At 42.2% G+C, this 26,012-nt stretch overlaps 1 protein-coding gene across 2 annotated transcripts in view; it reads right to left on the bottom strand.

Annotated features, from left to right (window-relative positions):
* The window catches only part of plxna1b (plexin A1b), a 174,517-nt gene that overhangs the window by 117,014 nt on the left and 31,491 nt on the right, over positions 1–26,012 (bottom strand). For both annotated transcript variants that reach the window (XM_063910537.1, XM_063910538.1), the window contains exons 2-3: positions 22,303–23,757; positions 9,459–9,641 (exon numbers count right to left, since the gene is read on the bottom strand). In XM_063910537.1, the coding sequence (XP_063766607.1) occupies positions 9,459–9,641; positions 22,303–23,484 (1,365 nt within the window). In that variant the 5' untranslated portion in view covers positions 23,485–23,757. The remainder of the gene's footprint in view (positions 1–9,458; positions 9,642–22,302; positions 23,758–26,012) is intronic.

The following is a 26,012-nucleotide window of genomic DNA, read 5'->3' as shown; positions in this document are numbered from 1 at the left end:
GCTTGTGTGGAAATTCAGCAACCCAAAACAGTATTTGTGACCAAGAAATTTTGCGTAAAAGATGGTGTACAGAAAGTATGGGGGAGGGGGGTGTAAAGTAGGTAGGTGAAGTGAGAATAAGATGGGAGGAGAAAATAGAATGAGTTGGAACATAGTGTGATGGGAGCACAGGAGGGAGTGAAAGAGAGGACTGGAAGAGGGAGGGAAAGAAGGAAGGAAGATGCACAAACAAATGCTAGCCTTGGGAATATATGCAATCAGCTCAGTCAGTCAGCTAATGACTAATTCCGTGGAGAAAAGAGAGGAGCAGAAAAAGAGTAGCAATGGTGCGAGTAAATGAAAAGAGAGAAAAACAGAGGGGCTGGGTGAAAGAGACGAGAACTGAAGGGGGAACAAGAGACAGACACGGAGAAGAGAGAAAGATGCCTACATGACTAATTAAAGACTCCATCAGTTTGAAACATTTGAACCATAGGAAAGGACGGATAAATATTTTACCGTGAAGAGGAGATGATGAGCTTGCTCTGTCTCTAAGAGTTAGGAGACTCTTGATGGAGGAGATGGAGGAAGGGGAGGAATGCAGGGAAATAGAAAAGAGGGGGGTGTTGAAAAAGAAATAACCCTCTGCGAGGAAAGTGAATAACACTCTGTGCCCAGTGAGCCTCCTCTTAAATGCCTAATTCTTCATTTTTAAGGGCTTAGCAGATGGAAATGGTAAAGCCACAAGGTCAGCTGCACCAATAATGGAGCCATTAGCTGGTGCTTTGCTAGCTCAGCTAACGCTAAAAACAAGAACTTAAGCCACTGCTGGAGCAACTTCCTCCTCTTAATTAGCACTAAATGAAATCCCAACTCAATAATTAGAGTGAACCTGCTGCCTTGCACACAAAGAACTAATAACAAACCAGCCAAAGGAAAATTAAGTGAGTTCACTTTAGTCAACCGTTACGGTAAAAGATTAGCCAGAGTGTATTAGACCAGCATGGGGGATTGGCTTTCCGCTTGGCTATCACCAACTCTTATGCTAACAGGATTAGCCACAGGGTCAGTGCAATATGGCTAGCAATGGTCAGAAGGCAAGCAGGCTAAAGGCAGACAGGCTTGGGGCAAGTTACCAAGCTAGCTAACAGTGTAGGCTTCAGGCTGAAGCTTCTCCCTCTGGGGGAGTAGGGCGGGGGAGGGTAATTAGTTAGACGGCGGGAGACGCCACCATGCTGTGGGGAGAAGGATGAGCACAGGGCGCTGTTGCATTTCAACTTGTTTGCATGTGTGTATCTCAAGGGTGTTTGTGTGTGTGTGTGTGTGAGTGAGTGAGTGAGAGAGAGAGAGACAGAATGAAAAATGCCCAGCTCAAAGACTGCAGCGCTGAAATGCTTTCAGAGCATACGATAGCCACACCCTCGTACCAAACTAAAAAAAATGACATTCAAGTCATCACATTTTATGTTAACAAATAACACTGTATGCAAATGCGGGTGAACACAAATGTCTATTTGTTTCTGTACGCTCAAACATTAACCATCTTAACGTCTCAAAACCAGAGGAACTAATCAAAAACAATCTATTAGGAATCTATTAGCTTGGCAATGGGTAATCTGATAAGCTCGCTGCAGTCGCTTCCCATAGGAGAGTGTGTATGAGGATCTCGTGCTGTCTGCATTCTTCACAGTAGATTAGTTAATTTGATAGTAAGTCACATATTTACACACATTTACACTCAGCGTTTGGTGTAACGAAGATGAAGAAGCTCCTCACATCCTGTTGTTTACAGTGATTTAAGGGAAGGATCGCAGTGATCTGTCTTGTTCAACTATTTGTCCTACTTCTATGCAAGAGTAACTCTCTGTTCTTCATTCCTGCTACTTTATTGCTAAAAGGGATAGGAAGCTTCCATGTGCGGTTTGTAATAGCTTGTGGAGAAGCTGTATAGCCATTTAAAGACAGCCCTTTCGAAGCCAAGGCATTTACTGTGAGCTGCTGGGCTTAATTGCAAGGAAAAGAGTGTGCTAGACGTTGTATGTAAGCGTGTGTGTGCCTGTTTGTAAGATACAGCCACTGCGGGCCAAAGGTAATCTATGCCCGCTGTGACACTGATGCCTAACCCTCTGGACACTGTGCCGCCGTCCAACGTGCCCCAGCGTGTGTCCAAGTGTGTATGTACCTGCATGAATGCGCTCATTTTGGCTTGTTAGCTTGAGATATGACATCCCTTCTGGTGTCAACATATGTGTGTCTATGTGTGTGTGCGTGTTTAGCCAGAAGTGTGCATGCCCATGGAGCCTTGGCATTGCACCATCCACCAGGTGTGGTTTTGGAAAAAAATCAATTGGCAGGTATAAAGCTTTTCCTTGACTCTGAATCCTCGATCCATACATTCTCTCTACAGCTAAATCATACAGCATATCGACACAAATGAAAATTTGCTTAATAATTATTAAAAGTCGATACAATACACTTGACAGGGTGATTTAAACAAAGAAACGTGGGCTTGGCTGATTAAAAATATACTTAACCATACTTCATATTTCTCAACATGGCATTATACAAAAATGTTTTAAAAAAAGAATAAGAATATGACTTTGCACACGTATATGATATGAAAAAGCAGGGATTCTTTGATGTTCTATCCCGAGATGTCTAATGGAGATGACCTAGAAAAAAGGCTGTCCTCACTTGGATCATGTGAGCATCCCAGCCTGCATCCAGACTCTTCTAATCTTCCCTTAAAAATGGATTCCAACATGGTGCATTTATTATTCATCTCCCTCGCTCTTACTTTTTCCTTGTGTCTCCTTTTTCCTCGCAGCTTTCTTTCCTCTCCTACTCACTTTGCCTCATTAACCCCAGGTAGTAGAAAATTAGTATGGGAACTCTGAGGTAGTGAATGAGTGCCGTGCAGTGCAGTCACACGCTGTTGGAACGGCCTGAAGTGCATTAGTGCTGAGATTATCAAGGGCTGAACTGTTCTCATCAATGGCATTAGCTTACACAGGAGTGCAATGTAACGTACCCAGCGCTTTAAAAGTGATAAGCATTTAACATTTTGCACTGCATTCGTGAAATGACTCGGTAATAGTTGACATTTAAGAAGATGCACTTGTTAAGATTTGCATTAGAGTACAATCAAATTACAGTAATTCATATTGTGCCTTAATGTTGCCAGTGCTCGATAGTAGGGTAGGACATATGGATCATTAGGGTACATGAGGCTCTTGCAGGATAAAGGTGTGGATTCAGAGACACTGGTTTAATGAGAATGCGTGGGGGGATTTGTGGGTAGGAGATCGGGGGGCATTAAATCTTTTAAGAAGACCCCTCATTACTGTCTACCTTAACAACCAAAGTGATACGACCCATTTTCTGACGTGTGAAAGTATGTGTAAATGCAAGGTTGTTACTTTTACAAGCAAACTTCTAACACGCATGTGCATTTCAATGTCTGTTCTAAGTGTGTGCATGTGTGTGCTCTGCCCCCCTCTTTAATGAGAGAAAATGATTAGAGAAAAATAGGGATCACTACATCTCATCTCCACGAGCGCATACAACGCTCAGCTATTATCAGGGAAGGGAATCTTTGATCACAGACGGAGACAGACAGGCAGAGCGGAAAGAGAATATGTGAGCAGCAGATGAAACGGACAAAATGAGAGAGAGAGAGAGAGAGAGAGAGAGAGAGAGAGAGAGAGAGAGAGAGAAGGAGCATAGAGGCGACGTGAAGAAGAAATTGGATTATTCCTTTTTATTAATTCATAACTGTAGTTTTACTGTGGCAATTTAAGTTACAATGAGAGTTATGAATGCCTTTTATATATTCTTTAAACTTATCGTATCCAACAATCTATATGGCTGCTTTTCTCTGGCATTTTTGAAAGCCGAATAGTGGCAACATTCAATGCCCTAAATCACACCTGCATCTTATATTCACTGTGTGAGATTCTGCAATGACAAAACACAAGGTTTGAGTTTGCCTCTGTGTATAAATGTGGGAGAGTCCACAGGGAGATGCTTCATTAGGTTGAGTTTAGCTGCACAAAAGCACATGCAAACAGATGCGAGAAAGACTGGGGCTTGATGGGAGATAATGGATGTCCACATGGTTAAGCAGGACCCAAACATAGAGACACCCTCATTCTCAAAACCTAACGAAGAGTATCCAGCACACATCTACCCACTGAGGTAGCTGCCTCCCTTACAGAAAAGGCCAGAAACCATGCAACACTAACCTCTATATACGGGAGCTAGCTGGCCGGCAAGTTTCTTTGATTAAGTTGATTTCATGCTAGGTTGCATGCTAAGAGAGGGTACTTGTGTTAGGAAGAGAAAGATATACTGTATATGCTTGGCTTCTCACACTCACATTATGGCTTAACAGGGGCTATATGTAATCGAAAAAATGCCATTTAAAAGCTGTTCTGTCACGAGAGAGAAGAAACCGCCGCGGAAGATGACACATTTTACCGTTAATTTGTGAACGTCCTGATAAGATTGGATGAGTTACCGCGCTCTGGGAAAGAGCTAAATTAAGTGGAAAAACACAGTGTTAAATGCAAAGTGTAAATTATTAGTTTTGTTCTAAGCGCCCCGGTCTTTACTTCTATTCCCTCTACCGTATCTGATCCCTTTCATCATTTTCCACATCTCATTTCCCCCTTCTTCCTCATCCGTTGTGCATTTGTGTGACCACATGCAGTTGTGTGAACTAATGACCGAGGACTACCAAACGCCAGCACAAAGCCAGCCTTTGTGCCGCTGCCCGGGCCATACAACTCGTGGCGCGGCTGGCTGAGCCAAATGATGACACAAACTCCACACACACAGGAGCAAAGTCACTCAGATAGATTTTGTAATTAGGATTTTAAAGTTTAAAATCGTATCAAGCTGAAAGAAAACACACATACTGAGAGTGAGAGAAACATTTTGTCCCTCATCCCTCATTCGTGACATTTACTACTCAAATATTGTTGCTGTGTTTTTTCTCAGTGTTTGTTTATTCCTTTTTGGGTGGAGGTCCTGTCTGTAAGAGCTGTGAGGTGGACACAGACATTTAAATGCAAACCACAAACACGTGTCCACACACATAGACTCAGGGGAGTTTGACAGGGCAGCATTATGCACCAGTAGAATAACAATCATCAGTCAATTAGGCCGTGACATGGTCTCTTGATGGTGACACCGGTGGTCCCAGTGGAATACATCAGTGACTCCACACAGCCATATACACACACCAACGACAAACTGTCACTTGTTATTAACCCCTTGCATGCCACGTGTCCAGTGTGGAATCACTAAAAGCACAGCGGATGCAAAAGATGACACCAAAAACTTGAACAAAGGACCCTAAAAATGGTAACAGACAACACTATGTCCACTATGTTCACAATATTCACACAAAATGTTATCAATACTAAGATTAAATTGGTAAATACATTTACTCTTGAGTGCTTTATTACATTTTTGTTTGTGTTAACCAAAAATCAGAATTTAGAGTGAATGAACATTAAATCTTCGGCTGATTAGTTAATGCTGTCATCCACTCACCTTATAAGATGACTGAGCTGATAGAGGTTCACGTTCTTGCTCAAGGACACCTTAACAGACCCAATGCTAATCAGTTTATGGAAACACTTTACCTGGTGCAGAGGTCAATAACGTTATCTTTTGGTCCAAAGACATTTACACTAAACAACAGGCGCTTAGCTGCCCTCAGCAGCAAACAGGCTTAGGAGCTTATATTCTGCATCGATAACTTATTTGCAATTGATTACAATAAAACAATGGTTTTTATATTTTGTTTTTGTTACACTAAAGATCTGATGTTGGAACAGACTGTTCGTGCTGTTGATAGAAGCCTTGAGTTTGCTTCATTGATGCCCCGATCAGATGAATGGCGGCAACTTCCCACCTGAGCCTGGCAAGGCCACAATGGGCTCACAGCGGGCATTGGGGGCTCCTACCACCTGGCACACAGGCCACATACACACAGCAGATGGCTCAAATCGACCCCCGATGGATGGCACAGCTGAGAAGTCCTTACATGTGTTTGTGTGTAAATGTGTGCAGTTTCGAGAACAAGCACTTACAATAGGTATTGGATTATCGACTAGGGTCCTCTCTTTTGTGTGGTGTCTTCAGACCACCTATTGAGATTGTGTGTGCAAGTGTGTGTGGGTCCAATGCCCTTTCATTGTCAATGCTCAACAGTGCCTTAAAGTGCAGAAGTGGCCCAGAGATTCACCAGAGTGTCACTTAAATGTCCATCTGCTGACTGCTTTACAGTGCGGACAGAGGCGGATTTAGTTAGGTATACTTTAGATGGGAAGAACAGGATATAAGACACAGTATGTAAAGTAGGCATGCTGGAAAAAAGATACAAACGACAGGTTGAGTCAAGTAGACGGAGAGAATAAAACACTCAAATGGAATGGAGCCTTTTGATCTTAAATATTAAGTACAGTGGATGGACAGCACACCGCTGTGTCCTTGACCACAGCGGTATCCAGATGACCGCAGGAATTAGTTAATCACACCGGTGGACGTCACCTCTCTTCATCACTTCCTTCCCTTCTCTTGCTCTTCTCCCTATCTGCTCCATCTTTATATCTCCCTTCCTCTCCTTGTATCTCTCCCATCTTTGCCCCATGAAAACAGGACTCATTAGTAAAAGCTTCCCGTGTGTGTGTGTGTGTGTGTGTGTGTGTGTGTGTGTGTGTGTGTGTGTGTGTGTGTGTGTGTGTGTGTGTGTGTGTGTGTGTGTGTGTGTGTGTGTGTGTGTGTGTGTGTGTGTGTGTGTGTGTGTGTGTGTGTGTGTGTGTGTGTGTGGCCAACAAAGCACAGAGGGACTTCATTAGTGCATTAAACGTGTTGTTTGTGCCACCGTCTTGTTGCTCTGGACAACCTTGAGCATCAGAGCTGGTTAAAAATAGACTGAGTGTTAACACAAGATATCAAAGCACTTCAATGTTGGATGAAGAGATGCATCAGGTAAGCTAACGTTACTTAAAATAGAAACATCTTTTAGGACATTGATGAAGAAAAGTTCCATTCGGCACACACTGGTGGTTTATTTGTATCCATACAGCCGTGATGATTTAACTTCCACTAAATGGGTGAATTAGATTTTTCTAATTCTGTGTATCCTTCCACTCTCAATGCAAGACAGCGAAAAAGCCCTCCTTTTAGTACAGTCATCAATCCGACCAATATTCTCCCTGTTTCTAACCCCCTCTCCCTCTTGCACCCACAGGCGAGGCTATATAAACAGCAGTCAATGCTAGTGCTCTCCAGAGGAAACTGTAAGAACAGGAAAACACTTCATCAGGCATCAAGGTCTGCATGCACTCCCACAAGCTGTCAAAAGCTAAAATCACACTCATGCAGAAAGCTTATGACTCAAATATATTACACAGATAAGACAGAAAGTCTAGCACATATTAAAAAAACACCACTTTTGGAATAACTAACCCACAAAAACAAGGAGAGTTAACGGCTGCCGGATGGATCAGTGAGGAAGAATCTGTTATCACGCGCTGCTTATTCAGTTGCTCTTTTTCCATTTTTTCATCATCCGTTTCTTTATTTCTGTGCCTTTTTTTCTCTTTCCCCCTTACTGTCATTTTATTTTTCCTGGCAGAGCTGTGTCTCTGTGTGAATAAGTGTGTGTGTGTATATGTGTGTGTGTGTGTGTGTGTGTGTGTGTGTGTGTGTGTGTGTGTGTGTGTGTGTGTGTGTGTGTGTGTGTGTGTGTGTGTGTGTGTGTGTGTGTGTGTGTGTGTGTGTGTGTTCTTGAATGTCAGGTTTTAGATATTGTTCCTTCTATGTTAGTTTGAATATTTTCCAAGACTAGATTTCTTGTTGATTTGGGTTTCTCTGTCTGAAACAGAAGGCAGCCAAAAGAACTGCAGGCTTTTTTGGCTCTGCTTTTACAGACACACATGCACAACACACACACATAAGACTAACATACCTAAATAGCCTTCTGTATCATGGCTTTCCCAGGTGCACAACAGCACAGAAGAAAAAGGCACGTGACGATAGCTAAATAAAGGGACTACTGCCAAGCTAAGTAAATGGATGTCACTTTGACAAATGCACAGCCCTGAATCTTAGTCAACACTGTATTGTTTGTTGTCTCTCACTCCCTTATAAACACACATAGACACACACAAATCCATGCCATCACGAGCGTACACACATTATTATGCATACTGTGAGTGACAAACACTGCGTGCATACAGAAACACGCATTTAAAGCACACAAACACACAGGCTGATTATACATTCATAATATTGAATGGATGACAGGTCTTGAGCAGTGCGGCGGGAAACGGAGTGAATTTTAATGAGCCACCATTTACTCTGAGAACTAGTCGCCAATAGACTGGATACACACACAAACACACACAACGTCATGATGACACATAGTAACGAACACCAAGGCTGCACACTAGCATATGTAACACAGATCAAATCGTAATTATGACATAATGTGAGACTGTACAACTTAAATTCAGTCGCCATGTCAACCAGGAGTACATCCCAAACAATTCTCTCTTTGTAACATTAATATGCAGTTATCAAGGTATAATCTAAGAACCTGCTCATTCGTCCTTTGCCCTCCAAAGAAATGTGTTACAGACTACAACACCCCCTGTTGTGTTAAATACTGTGCAATACATATCCGGCTGCTATACTTTTATTTTTGTGTATTTTGCAATTTTTCTATATATCTTTCTTTAGTATCTTGGTATAATATTAAGCTGTCTTTGGCTCTTTCTGCTGTAAAAATGAAAATGTCTCCTCTGTGGGAAGATTAAAGGTATTCTGGTTCTGATATCCGAAGTGGGACTCCAACATTACACAGAGATTTAAAGAATCCATCCACCTTTCTTTATCCCTCTACCAACCTGAATTATTCCACACCACACTGCTGACCAGAACAGAAAAGCTATTCACCAGCCAATGCTGTTGGATTGATTAAGGCAAGCTCTTAAAATTAGAGGCGAGGAGGTCCGTGGCGTTGAGATACAGCAGTAACGTTTTATGTGTGACGTGAGTAACATGAGAGGAGTAGCCACAAACTCGTTCTAAATTGCTTGTTAAACAAATAGGTTTTAAAGAGACACTTGAATCTCCTGTTGAAGGTGTCCACGACCGAGAAAACTGGAGTTGACAGCATTTAATCTTGGTGTAAAAAAGTGCCTGCAAAATGTGCTTTGAGTTAAAGCACAAAGATTAAGCTCCAAGCTTTCAAATCAAAACTGAAACACTTTTTCTGAATGTCCTTAAAATTACGAGCACCAAAAAAGCAAGTTTGTCCTTCCCCTGACTTGTAGGCAATTTCTCTTCAACTACAGTGCTCAAAAGCAAACAAAAAACAACCCAAATGTAATTTGATTTGAATGGAAAATGTGAAATGTATAAATAAAAAGGCCAACATTGCAAAAGAAAATCATTCCTACCTTCTTAAGTTTTCCATTCCGCGTTCCAACAAATGCCACGGTGTTCCCACGGTAGTCGTAAGCTGCGACGGAGGTCATGCCATCATCTTTGTCGATGAAGAGGGGGATGCCCTCGATGGTGCTGGTTCCCCCCAGAGGTTGGTTGAAGTCCTGACCGCAGAAGTTATCGTCTATCTGCAGTGGCTGGAGAAAGGAAAAAAAAGACAACTATCAGACAAGAGGGCTGACACAAGAACAAAATTAATCTTAAGCTGTCATTTTGTTCTATTATCAGGAAAAAAAAATACAAATGCTGGGAGTGGAACATGCTTTCTTTCACGGTTGGGTGTGTCAATTAGGTTTTCCCGGTAAAATGTGTATTAATATGTTCTGAAATTCAAAAAAAAATGTTTGTCAAATAAATAATTGATAACACACAAATAATGACTTTTCTATATTTGAAGCCACATTTTTGGTAACTGTTCTCAGTAAACACAAACTAAGAAAGCAGGGAGTGAAATATAAAAAAGGTCTGGAAAAGTGTGGCAGCTAATTTTGACTTGTTCACTCGATGACTTTACATGTTGAGCAGCCTATCCAAAAAGTCATACACACACCTCTTTATCTCCCTAAATAAATCCCACCGTGAAAACTGTTGACATATTGTAAAGAGTTCAGTCACGGTGGTTACATGGCGGCCGGGCTGGTGACCATGTGACAATATCTGGAGCATACCCGTGACACGAGGGGCCCGTCGCCCAGGGCAATCCACTGACCCACATGATGCCTTAACCAGCCGCCACACACACACTGCATATTTTGCTGCCTATGAAATAGGGTTAAAGTGCCATGGACAATGAATGGTTTGTTAAACAAACTTATTTGTGCTTTTGTTCAGAAATTGACCACAATTGTGAAGTCACAGAAAATGGAAGTGATTAATCAAGTCTTCACTTTTTCAGCCTTTCAAATTTTAGAATCTTCCATGGATTTAATCTTTCACGAAATTAGCAATGTAAAGACTCGGAATTGATCAACATTAATGATGGATTATAAAAAGGATATAGCAACTATCCAAAAGTTTGATCATAAGAACCTGTGTGTGTTAATAAGAAAAGTTCTCTTTGGATGCTGCTCTGGCAATACAGCTATTGACAGAGGTGAAATTTGGGTGAGTGTGAGACAGCAGGCATGAGTGTGTGTCAGACTCGAGGTTGCTGACTGACTGCTAAAGTGTGGTACTGAATGGCGTCAGTGTGTGTCAACCAGAGCCAACAGTGTGTGCACACACACGCACACACACACACACACACACACACACACACACTTAGGGAGTGTGTAAATGGCGGTGTAATCCACAGTATTATCACTACATCATCTGATTGATCCACACAGGAGAAAAGATAACACTCTCCCAACACACACACACACACACACACACACACACACACACACACACACACACTCTTTTTCCTGATCTGCCTAAATTGCCTGCAGCTCTGCACATGTCAATAACCCGTTAGTACCTTTTTGTACTTTCTCACTCTTTTTTCCTTCCCCTTCCAGCTGATACAGTAACTGAGCAAACATCAATATCCTTTCTCTGTCCTTTTTTACCTCTGTCCTTCCATCTCTTCACGCCTATTCGCCCTGCATCACTCCTTTCTCTGCAAGTCCCATACTGCCTTTTTCTTTCTTCTGTCCCTCACACCCCTCTTAGTTTGGACCTTATTTTCACCTAAGCATGTAAATGTGTGTGTGCAGGGTGGTATGGTTATCAAATGGAGTAAAAAACGAGCTTGCTTTCTTTTCTTCCTTTGCACAGTGATGTCACAAGGTAAAGAAGAGAAGAAGAAAAAACGGAAGACGTTACAATTGAAGCCTCTGTATGTGTGTGTGTGTTAAAGAAAGTGAAGGACAGGAACACTCACAGCTATTACCTGAAACAACTTTCTTTTGTAAGAACTAATGGCCTGGGGGCAATTTCTTTCCTCAGAACAAAGGGGACCGACAGTCAACACACATCGACAAAGACACTCATGCGAAGACTTGTAAACCTGTGTACACATACACACACACCGACACACATCCAACCAAAGCATTCAGTGTATTTGCTGTGTGTACACACTCAAATTTAGCTACAAGCAACAAAACAATTCCCATCGTCTTCATTTGACATACAACTAGGGGCTACAACTTTTAAACCATATAGTCATGAGAGAGAAATCCATCAATTCTGGCTAGAGTCAGCCCGAACACACACACACGCACACACACAGCAATACAATGCAGTCAGAGCCCAAGGAAAACGAGTTAAAAGGGTTAATCCATCTTCTATGGAAGAGATTCACTGTCAGAAATACTGTATACAGTAGCCCCAAGAGTCCATAAAGGTTAAAACACACGCTATGCACACACTTACACACACATAGTAGCATGTAGAGCTATCTCTGGGGCACTGGAGGTCAAAGGTGGTATAGCATTGCCGCAGGTCTGGAAGCTTTAAACAGCATAGATCAGCATGGAATAAAAGGCGTGTCCCTTGAGGTTGGAAAGCATTTTAATGGAGGTTACATTCTTATGTTGGTTCCGCAATTTAAGACACTGAAAGATCCCCACATGAATTGGAGCTGATTCTCAGTATGGAAAGAATATTTCCCTCTGTGGTCTCAGCAGGGTTATTGGCTAGAGACTGTGTTTAACGCTCTGCAGTGTTTTCAAAGTCGTACAACTCTGCCGGGGATGAAAGAGTTAAGCCAACAACCTTCCACTGACTTTGGCAGCACGGTCTTAGAAATGCAGAAGAGGAGGTTTCTTGTTTTGATTTTCACAGGTTGCATGTGGTGCTGAATGAATTTGCGGTTCACTGGGGCTTTGTCTTTTCTTCTAAAGATCCCCTCCAAAGTATGAGTGAGTGTCAAAATTGAAAAAGGAGATAATGTTTATATTTTTTCTACCACTATTCTAATCATGTTCAATCTCTTATTCCCAATAGAAGTGGGCAATAAAAAAAAAAGACATATGATACATTACATTTACATGTAATGTGAAGGTTACCCATAATAATTATGTACATTATCTATCAATTCATTTTCAAGTTGAGTTTTTCCATAGAAAGGAAAAGAAAACAGAAAGAAAATTATTTTATTTGTTTTTGCTTTAAAAAAAAAACTTGCCGATAAATAATTTGTTGTTCAACCAATCCATTATTAGATCAATTGTTTGACCTATGCTTTGTACATAGACTGGGAGCACACAAATCTCCTCAAGCGTTTTTTCTTAATATAGAGGAAGACAGTGAAGCATTATACTATTTGTGTGTGTATACAGTACATTTGAGCTGTCAGCTGATATTCAAGGTCACAGAGAAATGTGTAACCTAGATACTGCTGATAAAATATATGAAGATTGCTATAAAGAAACATATTTATTATAAATATATAAACCCAGAGGGGTCTTTGGAAACAGAGGTCACGCATGTTGCCGTATAACAGCCACAACTGTGGTGGTTTCCCCCTGGGTGGAGCTGCTCCAGCCACTTCACACTGCAAACGATGAAATATAGGCATTCATGTGGCACCAAACACACGCGTACACACACTCGGCCCGCAATAACACTGACTGACTACAGATGTGTGCTGGCTGGCCTGGGCTAAAGGAAATGGTTGAATAATCATTCCCCTATGATTGCTATTTCTTGAACGTATCACGTCAAGAAAATATGTCTGGGCACACACAACGCAGACCTCAAGTGGAATTTGTCAATAGTAACCTCCATTCAGAAAATCCAATGGAAACAGCAGAATACAATATGGGCTTATGCACAGGAGCATGGTGTTGTTTGGAAACACTGCTGTGAATTATGGCTAATAAAGTGGAAAGAAAACATGTATGGCAAACACAAACACGCTCGTCCATTTGGCAACATGAATTCATTGGGCAGTATGTTGCATTAACAGGCGCTATGTTTATCTATAAAAACATGTTTTTGCTAAAAAAATAAATACACCAAAAAATATGTGTTTATAAACTGAACAGCTAGGAAGGAGTGGACGAAGAAGAGGAATGGGGGAGAAGTGGCTGTTAGTAATGCTGACGGCATGATTTCAAGACAAGCCTGCGATTCATCTGTGTGCTGTGTGTGTGTGTGTGTGTGTGTGTGTGTGTGTGTGTGTGTGTGTGTGTGTGTGTGTGTGTGTGTGTGTGTGTGTGTGTGTGTGTGTGTGTGTGTGTGTGTGTGTCAGAGAGAAAGCGGAAAAGAAGCCTTTCTCCTTACTAGTCATAGCTGTCTCATCAAGTCAGAAACCTGTATTTCCTACTGTGTGTGTGTGTGTGTGTGTGTGTGTGTGTGTGTGTGTGTGTGTGTGTGTGTGTGTGTGTGTGTGTGTGTGTGTGTGTGTGTGTGTGTGTGTGTGTGTGTGTGTGTGTGAAAAAGAGCAGTGGACAGCAAGAAATGAAAAACTATCTGGAATAAACTGCAGGAGTTGTTTCCCTACAGCCTTCCACCTTGTTTTCATATCAGGCGATAAAGGTTTTCAACAGTAAGCAGTCACACACACACAAACACGCACATAAAGACACAGTACCAGGCATATTTACGAATGCAGTTGCCTTTTACCTGACATTAGAGTATGCGTCGGTGTGCATGTGGCTGGTTCAAAGCGTATTGAGCGATTCTGGGTGAGGGCAGCTCATAAATAACCCAGAAATCGCAGCATGGGCGTTGAACTTATGGAGACATTGCTAGAGTTTCTTCAGCAAGAATAAACAAATGAAGTGCTGCGTATTCTGTGAGGGTGTGCTCAAAGCATACTGAGGCCCTCACATGTGCTGCTTTATAAAGCACAAGAGAACACTAGCATCTCATTGGATCCATAGATCAAATTCATAAGTGTGTCTTGGTGGAAAAAGTTAGTTAACATCACTGTCAGAAAATTATTTAGGTCCTGCTCTCATACACTAATGTTAAACCTGAAGGTGTCTTTATATTTTAAATTATATAAATATCTCTTCATTGATGCAGCTGGCTTTTTAATAATACCCATAATGGTGTTAAAAAAGGATGTGGTCAAAATAACACTACTAATAATGTGAATACAAGCCTAAAATTACATTTAAAAAGGAGATTTAGTCAACCTCCACTCTATGATTAGAATAGGTGATTCCCATACAGCTATATTGGAAGAATGTTGTTTGTTTTTTGTGATATCTATCACCGTAAACGGCATTATACATTTAATCAATTTTGTACTTTTCCATTATTTGGTGAATGAATTTAATCAATTTAATTTAAAACACATCAGTGCTCTATTGCAATAAACACCCTGACCTCAATGATATGCCTCTGTAAAGAGAACACTGTACATAACATTCAACAAACATATGGTGCCTGAAAAACAAGCACAAATCCTCACATCATCCTCTCTATGTTTAGGATAAAAAGACGTAAAACTCCCATTAGGCTCACCACCAACGTCAGCTCTGACGCTACCAGCTCCATGGGAACAGTGGCTTTGATTGGCTGTATCTCAAAGGTGTTTTGCAGGATGCATTAATAACATCTCGAGGGAAAAGTGTTTTATATTCTACCTACAGTGTTTCTACAGGCTGATGACTTAAAGCTGAAGAATAAACGGGTTTAAAGGGGAGGTCGTGCAAACTATTCAGTTGTGTTATACAGAGATGCTGTTTTTTAGAACATGTTACTGGATCCAACCTGATCAATAATTTACAAAAAGATTTGACTGTACCTATTCCATATTCATAGGTTGCGAGGTACTCATTTCTATGCTGAGTGTACTCCAGGCAGACAGTGAACCCTTAAAGAGTTGGCACCTATTCAGAGAGCGGCTTCCAAAAGCTGTCACCACATGTTAGGACTGCAATCCAACTGAATGTGAGAGACAGAGGAGGAACATATATATACACATATATATATATATATATATATATTATATGGAGTGTGTATATGCAAAGAAGCATACAGTATTGTGAAAATAAAGCCAACAGCCTGACACTTAGAGGGCTGCTGATCAAAGGAGCATCAGTTCAAATCCCCACACCAGCTGGGAAATGTGGGTGGGGAAAGTGAATGAGTAGCACACTTCTTCCCTCCATCATCAACCACCACAGGTGCCTTTAAGCAAAGTGCTTCACCTCCGACTGTTCTGATGGAGAGGCTCAGTGACCAGTGGTGGAGGAGAGGTTCGGCAGATTTAAAGGTGTCAGACAGCAAAAGATATTAAAAGAAATTCAAGTGGCAAATCTCCAACTGAAATCCAACAAATTAGCCAGTACGTGAAACAATCATTATATCAACTTTCATGTGCATATAAATCCTATATAATGGGGAGGGGATTCATCTTACAAGAAAGGTACACTAAATAATGATACTAAAGTTAAGTAGACCTGTGCCGACTGCATTAATTCAGCCTATCTTCCTGGGAACCAAACAATAAAGCTTGGACATTTCAAAAGAAATTTGAAACAAACAAACACAGAGACTATTAGCATGCGCAATGCAGGCATAACCCCTGCCCCGCATTCTCTGATAGTCCGTGATAATGATGTATGCAACACCACCCACACACAGTAGAGATCAATATATAATTACACTGACAATTAGTATCATTAGAGGGGTGCAAGAGATGGGGATTTGTTGAGCTAAACACTCCTCAGAGAAAGAGAGAGAGGTCAGAAAACAGAGAGAATTAAGCAGCTCACACACTGTCTGCATGGGGTCTTTAGCAAAAGGTTTTCCATTGTACTTTAATAATGAGGATGAGAGCGACACTTGAGCACAGAGTGGGTGTGACAGTGTTAGCTCACACAAACCACTGCCATTTAATCCGAAATCTATCCTGTATGAAATTAAATAACTCGGGCATTTCAAATCAAATCGTAAAATATTAACTGAAACACGACCCATTAATACCAGTAACGTTTTTCGACAACCAGACGATCAGTGTCTCTAAGCTCAACTCATTTAGGCTGTCAATTAACACTGCTCGTCAACTCTGGCTCAATTAATCAGGTCTAATTACTTAAATACATTTGCTGGCACATCCTTTTAGATTAGGTCTGCAGAAATGGGACTGTGTTTTACAAAGGCCATAAGTGAGTTACGTTCATCAGATGATATTCCTAATGATGGATTTAATAGGGTTAGGAGCTGGCCAATTTTACTTTGTCTTTTCTGTAACAACGTAATGAAAACTGCTCAGTTTGCTTAATGTTGTGCAGATTTTTCTTTGGAACGGCTATCACTAAAGAAAAAGCCTGATATCGCATTAGCAATTTATGTCAAATAATTAAATATTAGTGGTTTAAATAACTTAACAATAAAACTAAATGTAATCACCAATACAGGACCCAGAAAGAAGACTCAGTGTTTGTTCTATTGAATCCAATTCAGTGAATTGGTATAATACTCTCCTATGTGCCATTATCAGCCATAGATAAAGGAAGGGGTTATAACATTTGCATGTGTTATTTGCTATAATCAGTCTCCAGGGTGAGGCTCACCACAGGACGCTACTTATTCTGATAACCATGCTCCTCTCAGCAGATGCCCTGACTAGACAAAATACACAGAGAGTACACTGACAACTCAAAGCTCCAGCAGCAGCAATAGAGGTTTGTTTTAAATAAAAAAGAACCAAAAAGTTTAGAATATGCAGTAAGAGTTTTTATACTTGTATATACCTATGAAAAGGATCTCAAAATCTAGGGAAAAAGAAATCATCCATCAAACAAATTCAAAGGAAAGACGCATCACAGCACCACCCACACTGCTGCACACATTATGTCTTGTGAACACATATGGAAATACCAAGTCAATGAGCATCACTACAAAAACTATTCATCTAAATGAGTATGAGGCAAAGGTATCATAATCACCTAGATATTGATTTCAGGATCAGCATAAAATGTTACCTTTGACACTGATGGTCAAGCAACAGCCTGGGTATGCAGCACGAAAAAAGTGACTCTTTTCCTTTCGCTATGATTGATCTGCCATTGATTGATGCATTGGGTTATGACATAGTTCAAACCTCGCCATCCATCTGGTGATCAAGAGAAAGCAGCTTGTCATTTTGAATTGTCTTTAGGTCAGATGTGTGCCACATGCAGAGACAAGGACCAATGTTGCTTTCAATGGGAAAGGAATGTCTGAACCAAGCTTGTGTTTTCGTTACGCCCCATTTTAAAACCATCTAGTCCTTAGTATGTGGTGATTTTTGATCTTAGACTAATATATTTGTTTTTCTAGACGAGTAATTTAAGCAGCCATTCAGTCTATACAACTAGTAAGGCTAAAGCTAGAATGTTTAATAGCTTTTCATATCCATTTATAGACAAAATACATCCTGTATCACAGCAATTTTGTTTAATTTCCATGTGGAAAAGTTGTTTAATTGAAACTGAATGTTGTCGGCCCGACTCTATTCTGAACAAGAGAATACAAAAGGCAAACAAAATAATGCTGGTCAATTAAAACCTGCCCTTGTGATGAAATCCATGACTTTTCCATTACTTTCTATAGTCTTTCGTAATAAACTGAAAGGTTACAGCTGGCTAGTTTAATGTTGTGCTTGCTGTGGAGAAAAGCTGCAGGAAATCACCATTTAATGTGATGCCTTTCGTGAGCATGAAAATATATTCTGCAAAGTGACCCCTGAGCAAAAAGATTCCCTGACTTTCTCTAACCGGAGGACACCTCTATAAATTCAGTGATATTTCATACACCACGTTGTGTTCCTGAGTCCTCCTTATTATAGCACGTACTCTGAGATATACACGCCCTGTCAGAGGAGCCACAACACACACACACAGTTGACATGACAGAGAGTGGTGCTGCTGAGGAGGATAGTGCGGTGGCCAGGTGACGGACACCGATATTATTTGTGCAGCAGCCAGCGTTCAATCATCCTCTTCTCTCTCCCCTCCATCTCTTTCCCCTCTTTCTATCATCCACCCTTTATCCAGCCGCTGTTCTTGGCAGTGGTGGCGAAAAGATTTTTCTGGGGCTATCACTCTTCCTCTCGTCCTCCTCTTTTCTCGGTCGGTGAATCACTGCCTATCCTCTGAGCACACCCTGGCTCTGAAACACTTGGTGATCTCTCCGTTTTTTCATTCTCTCAGTATCTCCCTTTTCATCTACACAGATTGGAATATGACTGCTTTTGTCAAGTCCCCCAAAAAAAAGGAATCAGAAAGAGAGAAATCTTCAGAAAAACGGCTGGAAAACAAATTTGAAGCATGTTCAAAGACGTTTTGAAATCTTATTCGAATCTATTCCCAGAGTTGATCAGTAAAGTTCTAACACCATCACTCGAAAACCAACATCACAAATTTTGAATCCAAAACACAGTTAACCAGCCGTAACTGCAGCACAAAGTAGGGCAGTTTCTGTAAGCGTACATATGCAGTGCTGTTAAAAATGCCTTAACAAATATAGGCATGATCATTGCATTGCGTACAGTAACTGCTAACGATCAATTTGGAGAAAGGTGCAAATGTGCCTGCATTCTGGACAGTCAACATCATTGCTGTTTTTTGTTCACGTTTTTGGCACTTTCTTTCTCAGTCCTTTCCCTTTTCCCTTCAAGCATGTTCCTTGGCTCGCTCTGTTATTTTCACACTCACACTGTCTCTCTCATCTCCTCAACGCCATCCTTCAAATTCCCTTACTCTCCCCTGTACATTGCTTTGGCGTATAACTCTTCCTCCCTCTCTCGGACTCTCTTGCGTCCTCTCATTTTTACAGCCGCCCACATAATGCACCTCCTTTTTCTCTCTCTCTCTCTCTTGTCCCTCTCTTTTGGCCTCTCTCATTTACCTCCCGAAAGTCATTCATCCTTTTTTATTCTTACCGCTATACCCCCCCCCTCTCTCTCTCTCTCTCTCTCTCTCTCCCTCTCTCTCTCTCTCCCTGTGTGGAAATGGTTTGTATTGATCCACTCTCATACCGGGGAGAAGGTCAGGGGTTCACTAATAAAGCTCAGGGACAAAACAGAGACACACAAACAACCCGATGGCCACACACACACACACATAAAGCAGACAAATATAGCCAAGTAACAGGGCTGAGGTGATGAATAATGTTTCCAACAAACATATTTTTACAACAGATCTGCTTCTCATATGCCTTAACATTAGTATTAACAGGAAAGCCCCCACTTTTTAACTGCGTTCATAAACATATCAACCTAATGACGCCCAGAGGCTGGAAATTATGATCTAGCACATATATGAACCTCATACAGGGAGCTGGCAGAGCGCCAGGCCATCCATCATGGCTGTGTGGCTAACAGCTGTCCAGTCCTCCCTCGCCTTGCCCTCTCCACGGCTCCATGGCAGGGTCAAACTAAACGTATTCACCCTCAACCCTCACGCAACACAGCCTTTCCCACACTGCTCTGTGAAATGCAGTTGAGATCGGCATTCATGAGTTTTTAGCCTATGGTAAGAGAAGTGAGGTGGAATTCCTTGAGTGGCTGGGAAAAACTTGGGTGGGGTTTCAGCGCCAAACAGGGTTAAACTTTAGAGAGCTGTAGAGCAAAACATTGCCAGTTTATATACCTGGGTCATCTGGATGAATTTATAGTGGGAAAACACTCCCAGCTAATTGTGTATGCTTTACACAAAGTAAAGTGCTTCAAATAGTATGCGACAGAGGAAAAATATATTAGCTGATTCTCAATACCAGGTCGCACGCTGAGAAATTATATCAGGCATCTGAGGTCAAAATTAGGGTTGCATAGACCACAAACTGAGGTAAAGGTCAGTGGTTGGCAGCTGACATTGGATCACTGCTTAGGGCCAAAGTGGCAGACGTCATTAACCTGGGGCCAACAACCCCAGGCATCGCTGCTGTCGTGGGGTCAGCCAATCAGCTTATCTCAGAAGCTATTACATCATCAATGTCAAAAGCTCAAACAAAACAAAAGTTTGTTGAGAGGATGTTTAAGTGGTGACGAATTATGAGTGAAAATAATCTTCAGTAGCCATGGTAACAGGCTTGACTTTCAGAAAAGGATGGGGTTGTTGCAGGACGCTCTTTTTTAAATAACTTGCTGGCTGAATAAAACTTAAGTGGAAGCCATCTTTGATGTTTCCGGTTACACATGTGCTTTCCCTGCTCTAATAAGTAGAAAATCGGTCTACAGGCAGCATTGGAAACATATCTGAAATGCAAACCTGTATGTCTACTTTGGAGTCTTATCAAAAGCACACACACTGCATGGCGCTTACACTCCTTTGATGTTGGATAGTCTATCTACTGAGAGGTATCATGACAGCAACACTTTCCTCCCCTCCCCTAGTTAAATGCTGATGAGGTAGTCAGCATATCGGCACAATGCAGCAGTAATCTACCTGGCAGGTGCATTTGCAACTACAGTGTTTGACTAGCCAGCACGGCAAGATATCGGATGAAGTTGCACTGGACCACATAAAAAGGTAAATCCTTTGCTGTACTAACCTGCGATTCGTACCACAGCACTCTGCCCCAACAGCTCCTGCTGCACCGGTGCAAAGGTCTAATTAAAAAAAATGTGCCTGCTTTTTTGGCTCACAGCTGTTGTCAGTGTGATGGGGCCCAACGAATAAAAGAGGACAATAAAGGAATGAAGGCAACCATTGAGACTAAATCTTCAGAAAATGGCAAAAGGAAGGGGGCTCGGCTGGTCATTCGCATCACTTACAGTTCCTCACAAAACACACCTTGGCACTCAAAAAAAGAGTGCTATTCTTACCAAGTATTCAACTCCATTAGTTGCATGCAAGTGTGTGCATTTGCGCACAAAAGACACCAGCTGGAAAAAATGTTGTTCACTGACATTTAAAGAAAAAGCTTGAAAAGGAAGTCTTTTAATTAAGCTATTTTAAGAGAGTGCGAGATGGAGGGGATGGTTGGTTGAATTTAAAGAGCATACATGATGGAAAATGAGGTCGCTGAAACAGGTGGTCATCTAAGAGTGAGACACACTTAACACTAAAAGAGGGAACAAAGACACAAGAGGCTTCTAGCAGATGCAGCCTGGAGAGAGTGGGTAAGTGAGGGGAAACAGAAGGGAATGAGGCATGAAAGTCCGCAAAAAAAGAAGGATGTGAGGAAGTAGATATGTTCTCTACAGAGAAATACTGGAGTGTGTGCTGTTGTGTAGTGACTTAAGGACTCCAGTGTGAGTGCATGTATTGGTGCCTGTGTTAGCAGGGTCCTCTAACGCATGCAGGGCCATGCACTGTGGATCAGTTAGTAAAAACCCAGTCTAGCTTATGCTATCCCCCAGGATCTCAAGCTGCAGTGCACCGAACCGTACCGTGTGTATGTGTGTGTGTGCTTGAGTCTTACTCCTGAGTGATATTTCACAAATCCAGGGGACTGGGCTAATGATGTCCCCTGTCTGACTAAATCAAAGCAGAAGAGGTTATGGGTACAGGGAAAATGGGTAGAACAAAGTGAAATATAAGACATCAGGAGAGAAAAAAGTGCTCCTCAGACTTTGTGTTAACTACTGCAGGCCTGTCGCGGTGGCCTCATGAATGAATGGAGCATGGGTAAGCCAGCATTCAATTAGCAAGTGCACAAAAAAGGTGTAGAGTGAAGAAATAGGAATATCATCAAGACTATAACTTTACAACAAGTAGTAAAGACTACAGTTAAAGTATGCACATAAGCCAAAAAACAATGCTTGTTGGATTGGTTTCTAAGGGGTTAACTAACACTAATGCAGTTCACATCTGCCTATCAAAACCTAATGTGTGCTTTAATTGACGTGTTATTAGTTTACTCTGTGGAAAAGGCTGTGCAGACTACTCAAAAGAACTCAAAAAGCACTAAGAACCAATTTGAGCTTACCGAGTTGATGCAGGCGAGCTCCTTGTTGAGCAGCCAGGGTAAGGAGAGTTTGCCGTCTCCCTTGTAGCAGGACTGAATTCTCTCTTTGATCTTCTCCTTTATCCTCCTCAGGGTGAACAGACACAATGCTGACTCTTTGGGTGGTTTGGCCCGATTCTTCTGACCCTGAGAGAAGACTGTGAAGAGGATGTCTTCATTCTCGGAGATCCCCAGGGAGTTGGCCAGCTGCCGGCCCGGCCGAGCCAAGAAGGCATCCTGCACCAGGCGGTACTCTACCCCATCTTTAGTGCAGCCAATGGGAAACTCGACGTAGGAGTAAAACTTGGGGTCGTCCACGCAGAGGCGGACTATTTTGGAAGTGAAGAACTGCTCTCCACTAGCATCTGGGGAAGTCAATTGAGTATCCAGCTGCATTGTTAGGTAATAAACAAACTGCTCGCTGCTGAAGCTGTAAACATAATAAATGTCGAAAGCAGGGAATTTGGACAAAGTGTCCGAGGGGATCTTCAGTTGAGAGGAGACAAACTCATCCTGATAGACAAAGCTGAACATTTCGGCATTTTCTTCATTCTCCATCAGCTTGCGGCTAGACAGGGTGGGGAAGTACTCAGATTTGCCATCAATAGGGGTTCCGATGAATAACTTGCTGGTGGTACTGTGCGGAGAGCTTATGATGACCCCGGACATAGTACCGGACTCTGCCACACTGGAGAGGTAGTGTTCCTTGCGGTGGTGCGGCTCGCCGAGTTTAAAGAGGTCGTCCAGACGTAGGAACTGACAGATCCCCTGTGAAGTGCTGCCACAGGCAATGAGGCGGTTTGGGTCATAGTCTATGAGAAGAAGCTTGTTCACATTTGGGGTCTGGGCTAGCTCATGAGGGCAGGATTGGACACTGGGCGGAGGGTAGCACTTCTCATTGTCGACAACTGGGCCAGTCATGTGGCTACGCAGTTTGGTCAAGTTGCTAGACAGCTTAAAAATCCAGTTGACGGCTCCCACATATACTTCTCCAGTTTTGTTGTGGATGGCCAGATGTGTAAGCCCCGACTCAGTGGGAGCAAAACGTTTAAATGGCGGGGGTTGGGCTCCAGAGAGGGATGAGCTCATGATAAGCAAAAACCCCAAGAGGAGACACAAGTTCCCCTGGCCCGGGGAAGTCGCTGACCGAGATAGGGGACACATATCTGGGCTGTTTAGAGGCAAGGCTTAGGGGGTTGGGGAAGGAGAAAGAAAGGAGGAGAAGGAGGAGGAGTACAAGCTCTGGTACCAAGAGCTAAGTCAGGATTTTCTTTCGTTTATTACTCTTCTGTCCAGGAATAATGGAGGACAGTTATAGGGAGAGAGAGCAGGATGAAGGGGGGGGGGGCAACAAAACTCCTATTGATCGGCTGTCCCACTCTCAGTGTTGCAAGCCGTCATCAGGAACATCATCCACAGAGGCACGAGGTGGGAGCCCTGGAAGGCAGAAAGAAAAAAACACGGTTAGCATCCAAGGACCATTTCATATTGATTATGCATCAAGCAGGCAGAGAAGCCTAAAAGGCTCACAAATTGCACAGCCCAAATTAGAAAAAAATTAAGCTGACATTTGCCCCAGTGATAAATAAATAATATCAAATCAAGTCTGGAAGGCAACTGTGTGCCTGCATTTAATTATGATGGAAGATAGCAGGGGAGGCAAGGGCCGATTATTAAAGGCTCTGAACACATAATGCGAGTCTTGATGGAATGAGTTATAGACTCGTAACATTCAACTCTTTAATATTTCATAACTTTCAACTTGACCGTGGTAGCTTTGGAGGAGGCATGTGTTTGAAAAAGAGCCAAGGGGCACTGTTACATTGACAGCGAGCAATTTATAGCCACGGTCTGCTCGAAGGCATTCCTGTCAAGGTTTCAACGGTATTCACACACTATACAGTAGCCTCTTACTGCAATTACGCCTGCCGTTCTGGCAACTTTATCCAGTCATGAGGCTCACATCAGGGAACCCCACACACTGCCCTCTCTCGGCAGCTACAAAAAAATTGCTTCAGTCCAAATATGGCAGAAAGAAATACATAAACCCTTAAGTGAAATGTATTCTTCATAAAGCCCTTGTTCTTGCAGGGTCTCTATCTTACACAAGACCTTCCAATTCTGCGCCGTTCCTTCATAAACCAGTCAGAAGAACACTCAAAACCTGCTTGTGTCGTGCTATTCACTTGCTAAGATTGAAGTGATTTTCTGACAGTCATTTCAACTGCATCTCAAAAGGAAACCTCGTCATTCTTTAGAAATAAAACACTGACTTGTCACAGTGACATTCGGCTTTAGGCCCAGAGCAATAAAAAGTGAGATCTTGCTCAACTTCTCCAGCAACACAGTGTGCGTCATTCAAGCAATTACAAATCAAACACATTCAGATAAAATACCTTGTAAAATGTCACTGTTTACTCTGAAATTGTCAAGACGAGGGATTATCATCCGAAGCTGTGGCAAGTGCCCACACAAATGACCACCTTTTGTTAATATTTAAACAGTGCTGTTTTCAATCTGAATGTGGCTCAAATTTTGGCCACCTTTCAGTGCAAATGGCGCTACCTCCAAACGCACTGCCATCATTGTCCTCCTATACGAGCTATTTCTGACAAATGAAGAGCGGGCGCTTGGCAAATGCACATTTTCTTAGGTCTGTTTTCATTTATGAGCTCCTATGAGCTTATTTCACACTGAGCTCCACAGCTGGTATCCCTTGACAACCTGGGATGCAGACAACAGAGCGGGTATAGAAAGGGCAGGAGTGAAATAATTTATAGGATGGATGTTTTACACATAAAGGATGGGGAGGAGAAAAGGAGGAGTCCGAAGGGAGAGCATTTGCTCTTTTGGGCGTCCTCCAACAACAATACAATGATGAAGAGGAGCGCAGTTTCTTGGGCATGTGCTGCTGCTTGACAGGCCAATCATGTTCTGCAATACCCGGACATTAGTTCTCCTGTTAATGCTGATTATGCAAAACAGGACCCGACTCTCCCAGGGACCCCGTGCTTCAATTTCACCTTGACTATCAAAGTGTCTGATGGAAGGGTGTTTTATGGCCACGAATTGGAAAGCATGACAAACATTGTAGAGAAATGAGGTAGGAGAGAAAAGGGGGGGAAGGAGATAAGGAAGCAAAAACATGAGATGGAGGTAAATCAAAAGAAGGACACAGAGGGGAGAGGCGAAGAGAAATTTTGGCTTTTCCTTTCTTTCCATCCTTATCTTGGTTTCCGCCTCCTGCTCACCATGTGGTGAGCCACAGGAGTAAGGATAACAGTCTATCATTCACCTAGCATGCAGGCCAGTGTGGTCAGTTTACCAAGCTCAGGTGGATGAACATAACTTTAAAAGTTTAAAAAATCTTTCATACACTTATATTTGGGGAAAGGAGGCGAGAGAGACCGCAAGCAAACACCCCACAATGCACTTTTGGAAGTCTTGAAAAAATAAAACACCTTAGTAAGAGGAGTCATAAAATTGCACATCAATTTTAGTCACTGCTTCTGCAAAAAGGGTTTGAGAGAGAGAGGAAGAGCAGGAGAAAAGAGAAATAGCATTGGTAATGTTCATGGAATAGCAAACCATAGCTCAGCTGAGACAACGCTGGCCAGGTTCAGGGAGAGGTGGTGTCATCCAATTTCCACAAATGAAAGGCCCGGAGAAGACATATAGGAGAGGGAAAAACC

This window comes from Eleginops maclovinus, chromosome 20, assembly GCF_036324505.1.
Source record: "Eleginops maclovinus isolate JMC-PN-2008 ecotype Puerto Natales chromosome 20, JC_Emac_rtc_rv5, whole genome shotgun sequence".
NCBI lineage: Eukaryota > Metazoa > Chordata > Actinopteri > Perciformes > Eleginopidae > Eleginops > Eleginops maclovinus.
The sequence above is the reverse complement of the archived record's forward strand: the minus strand, read 5'-3'. Positions and strand labels throughout refer to the sequence as shown.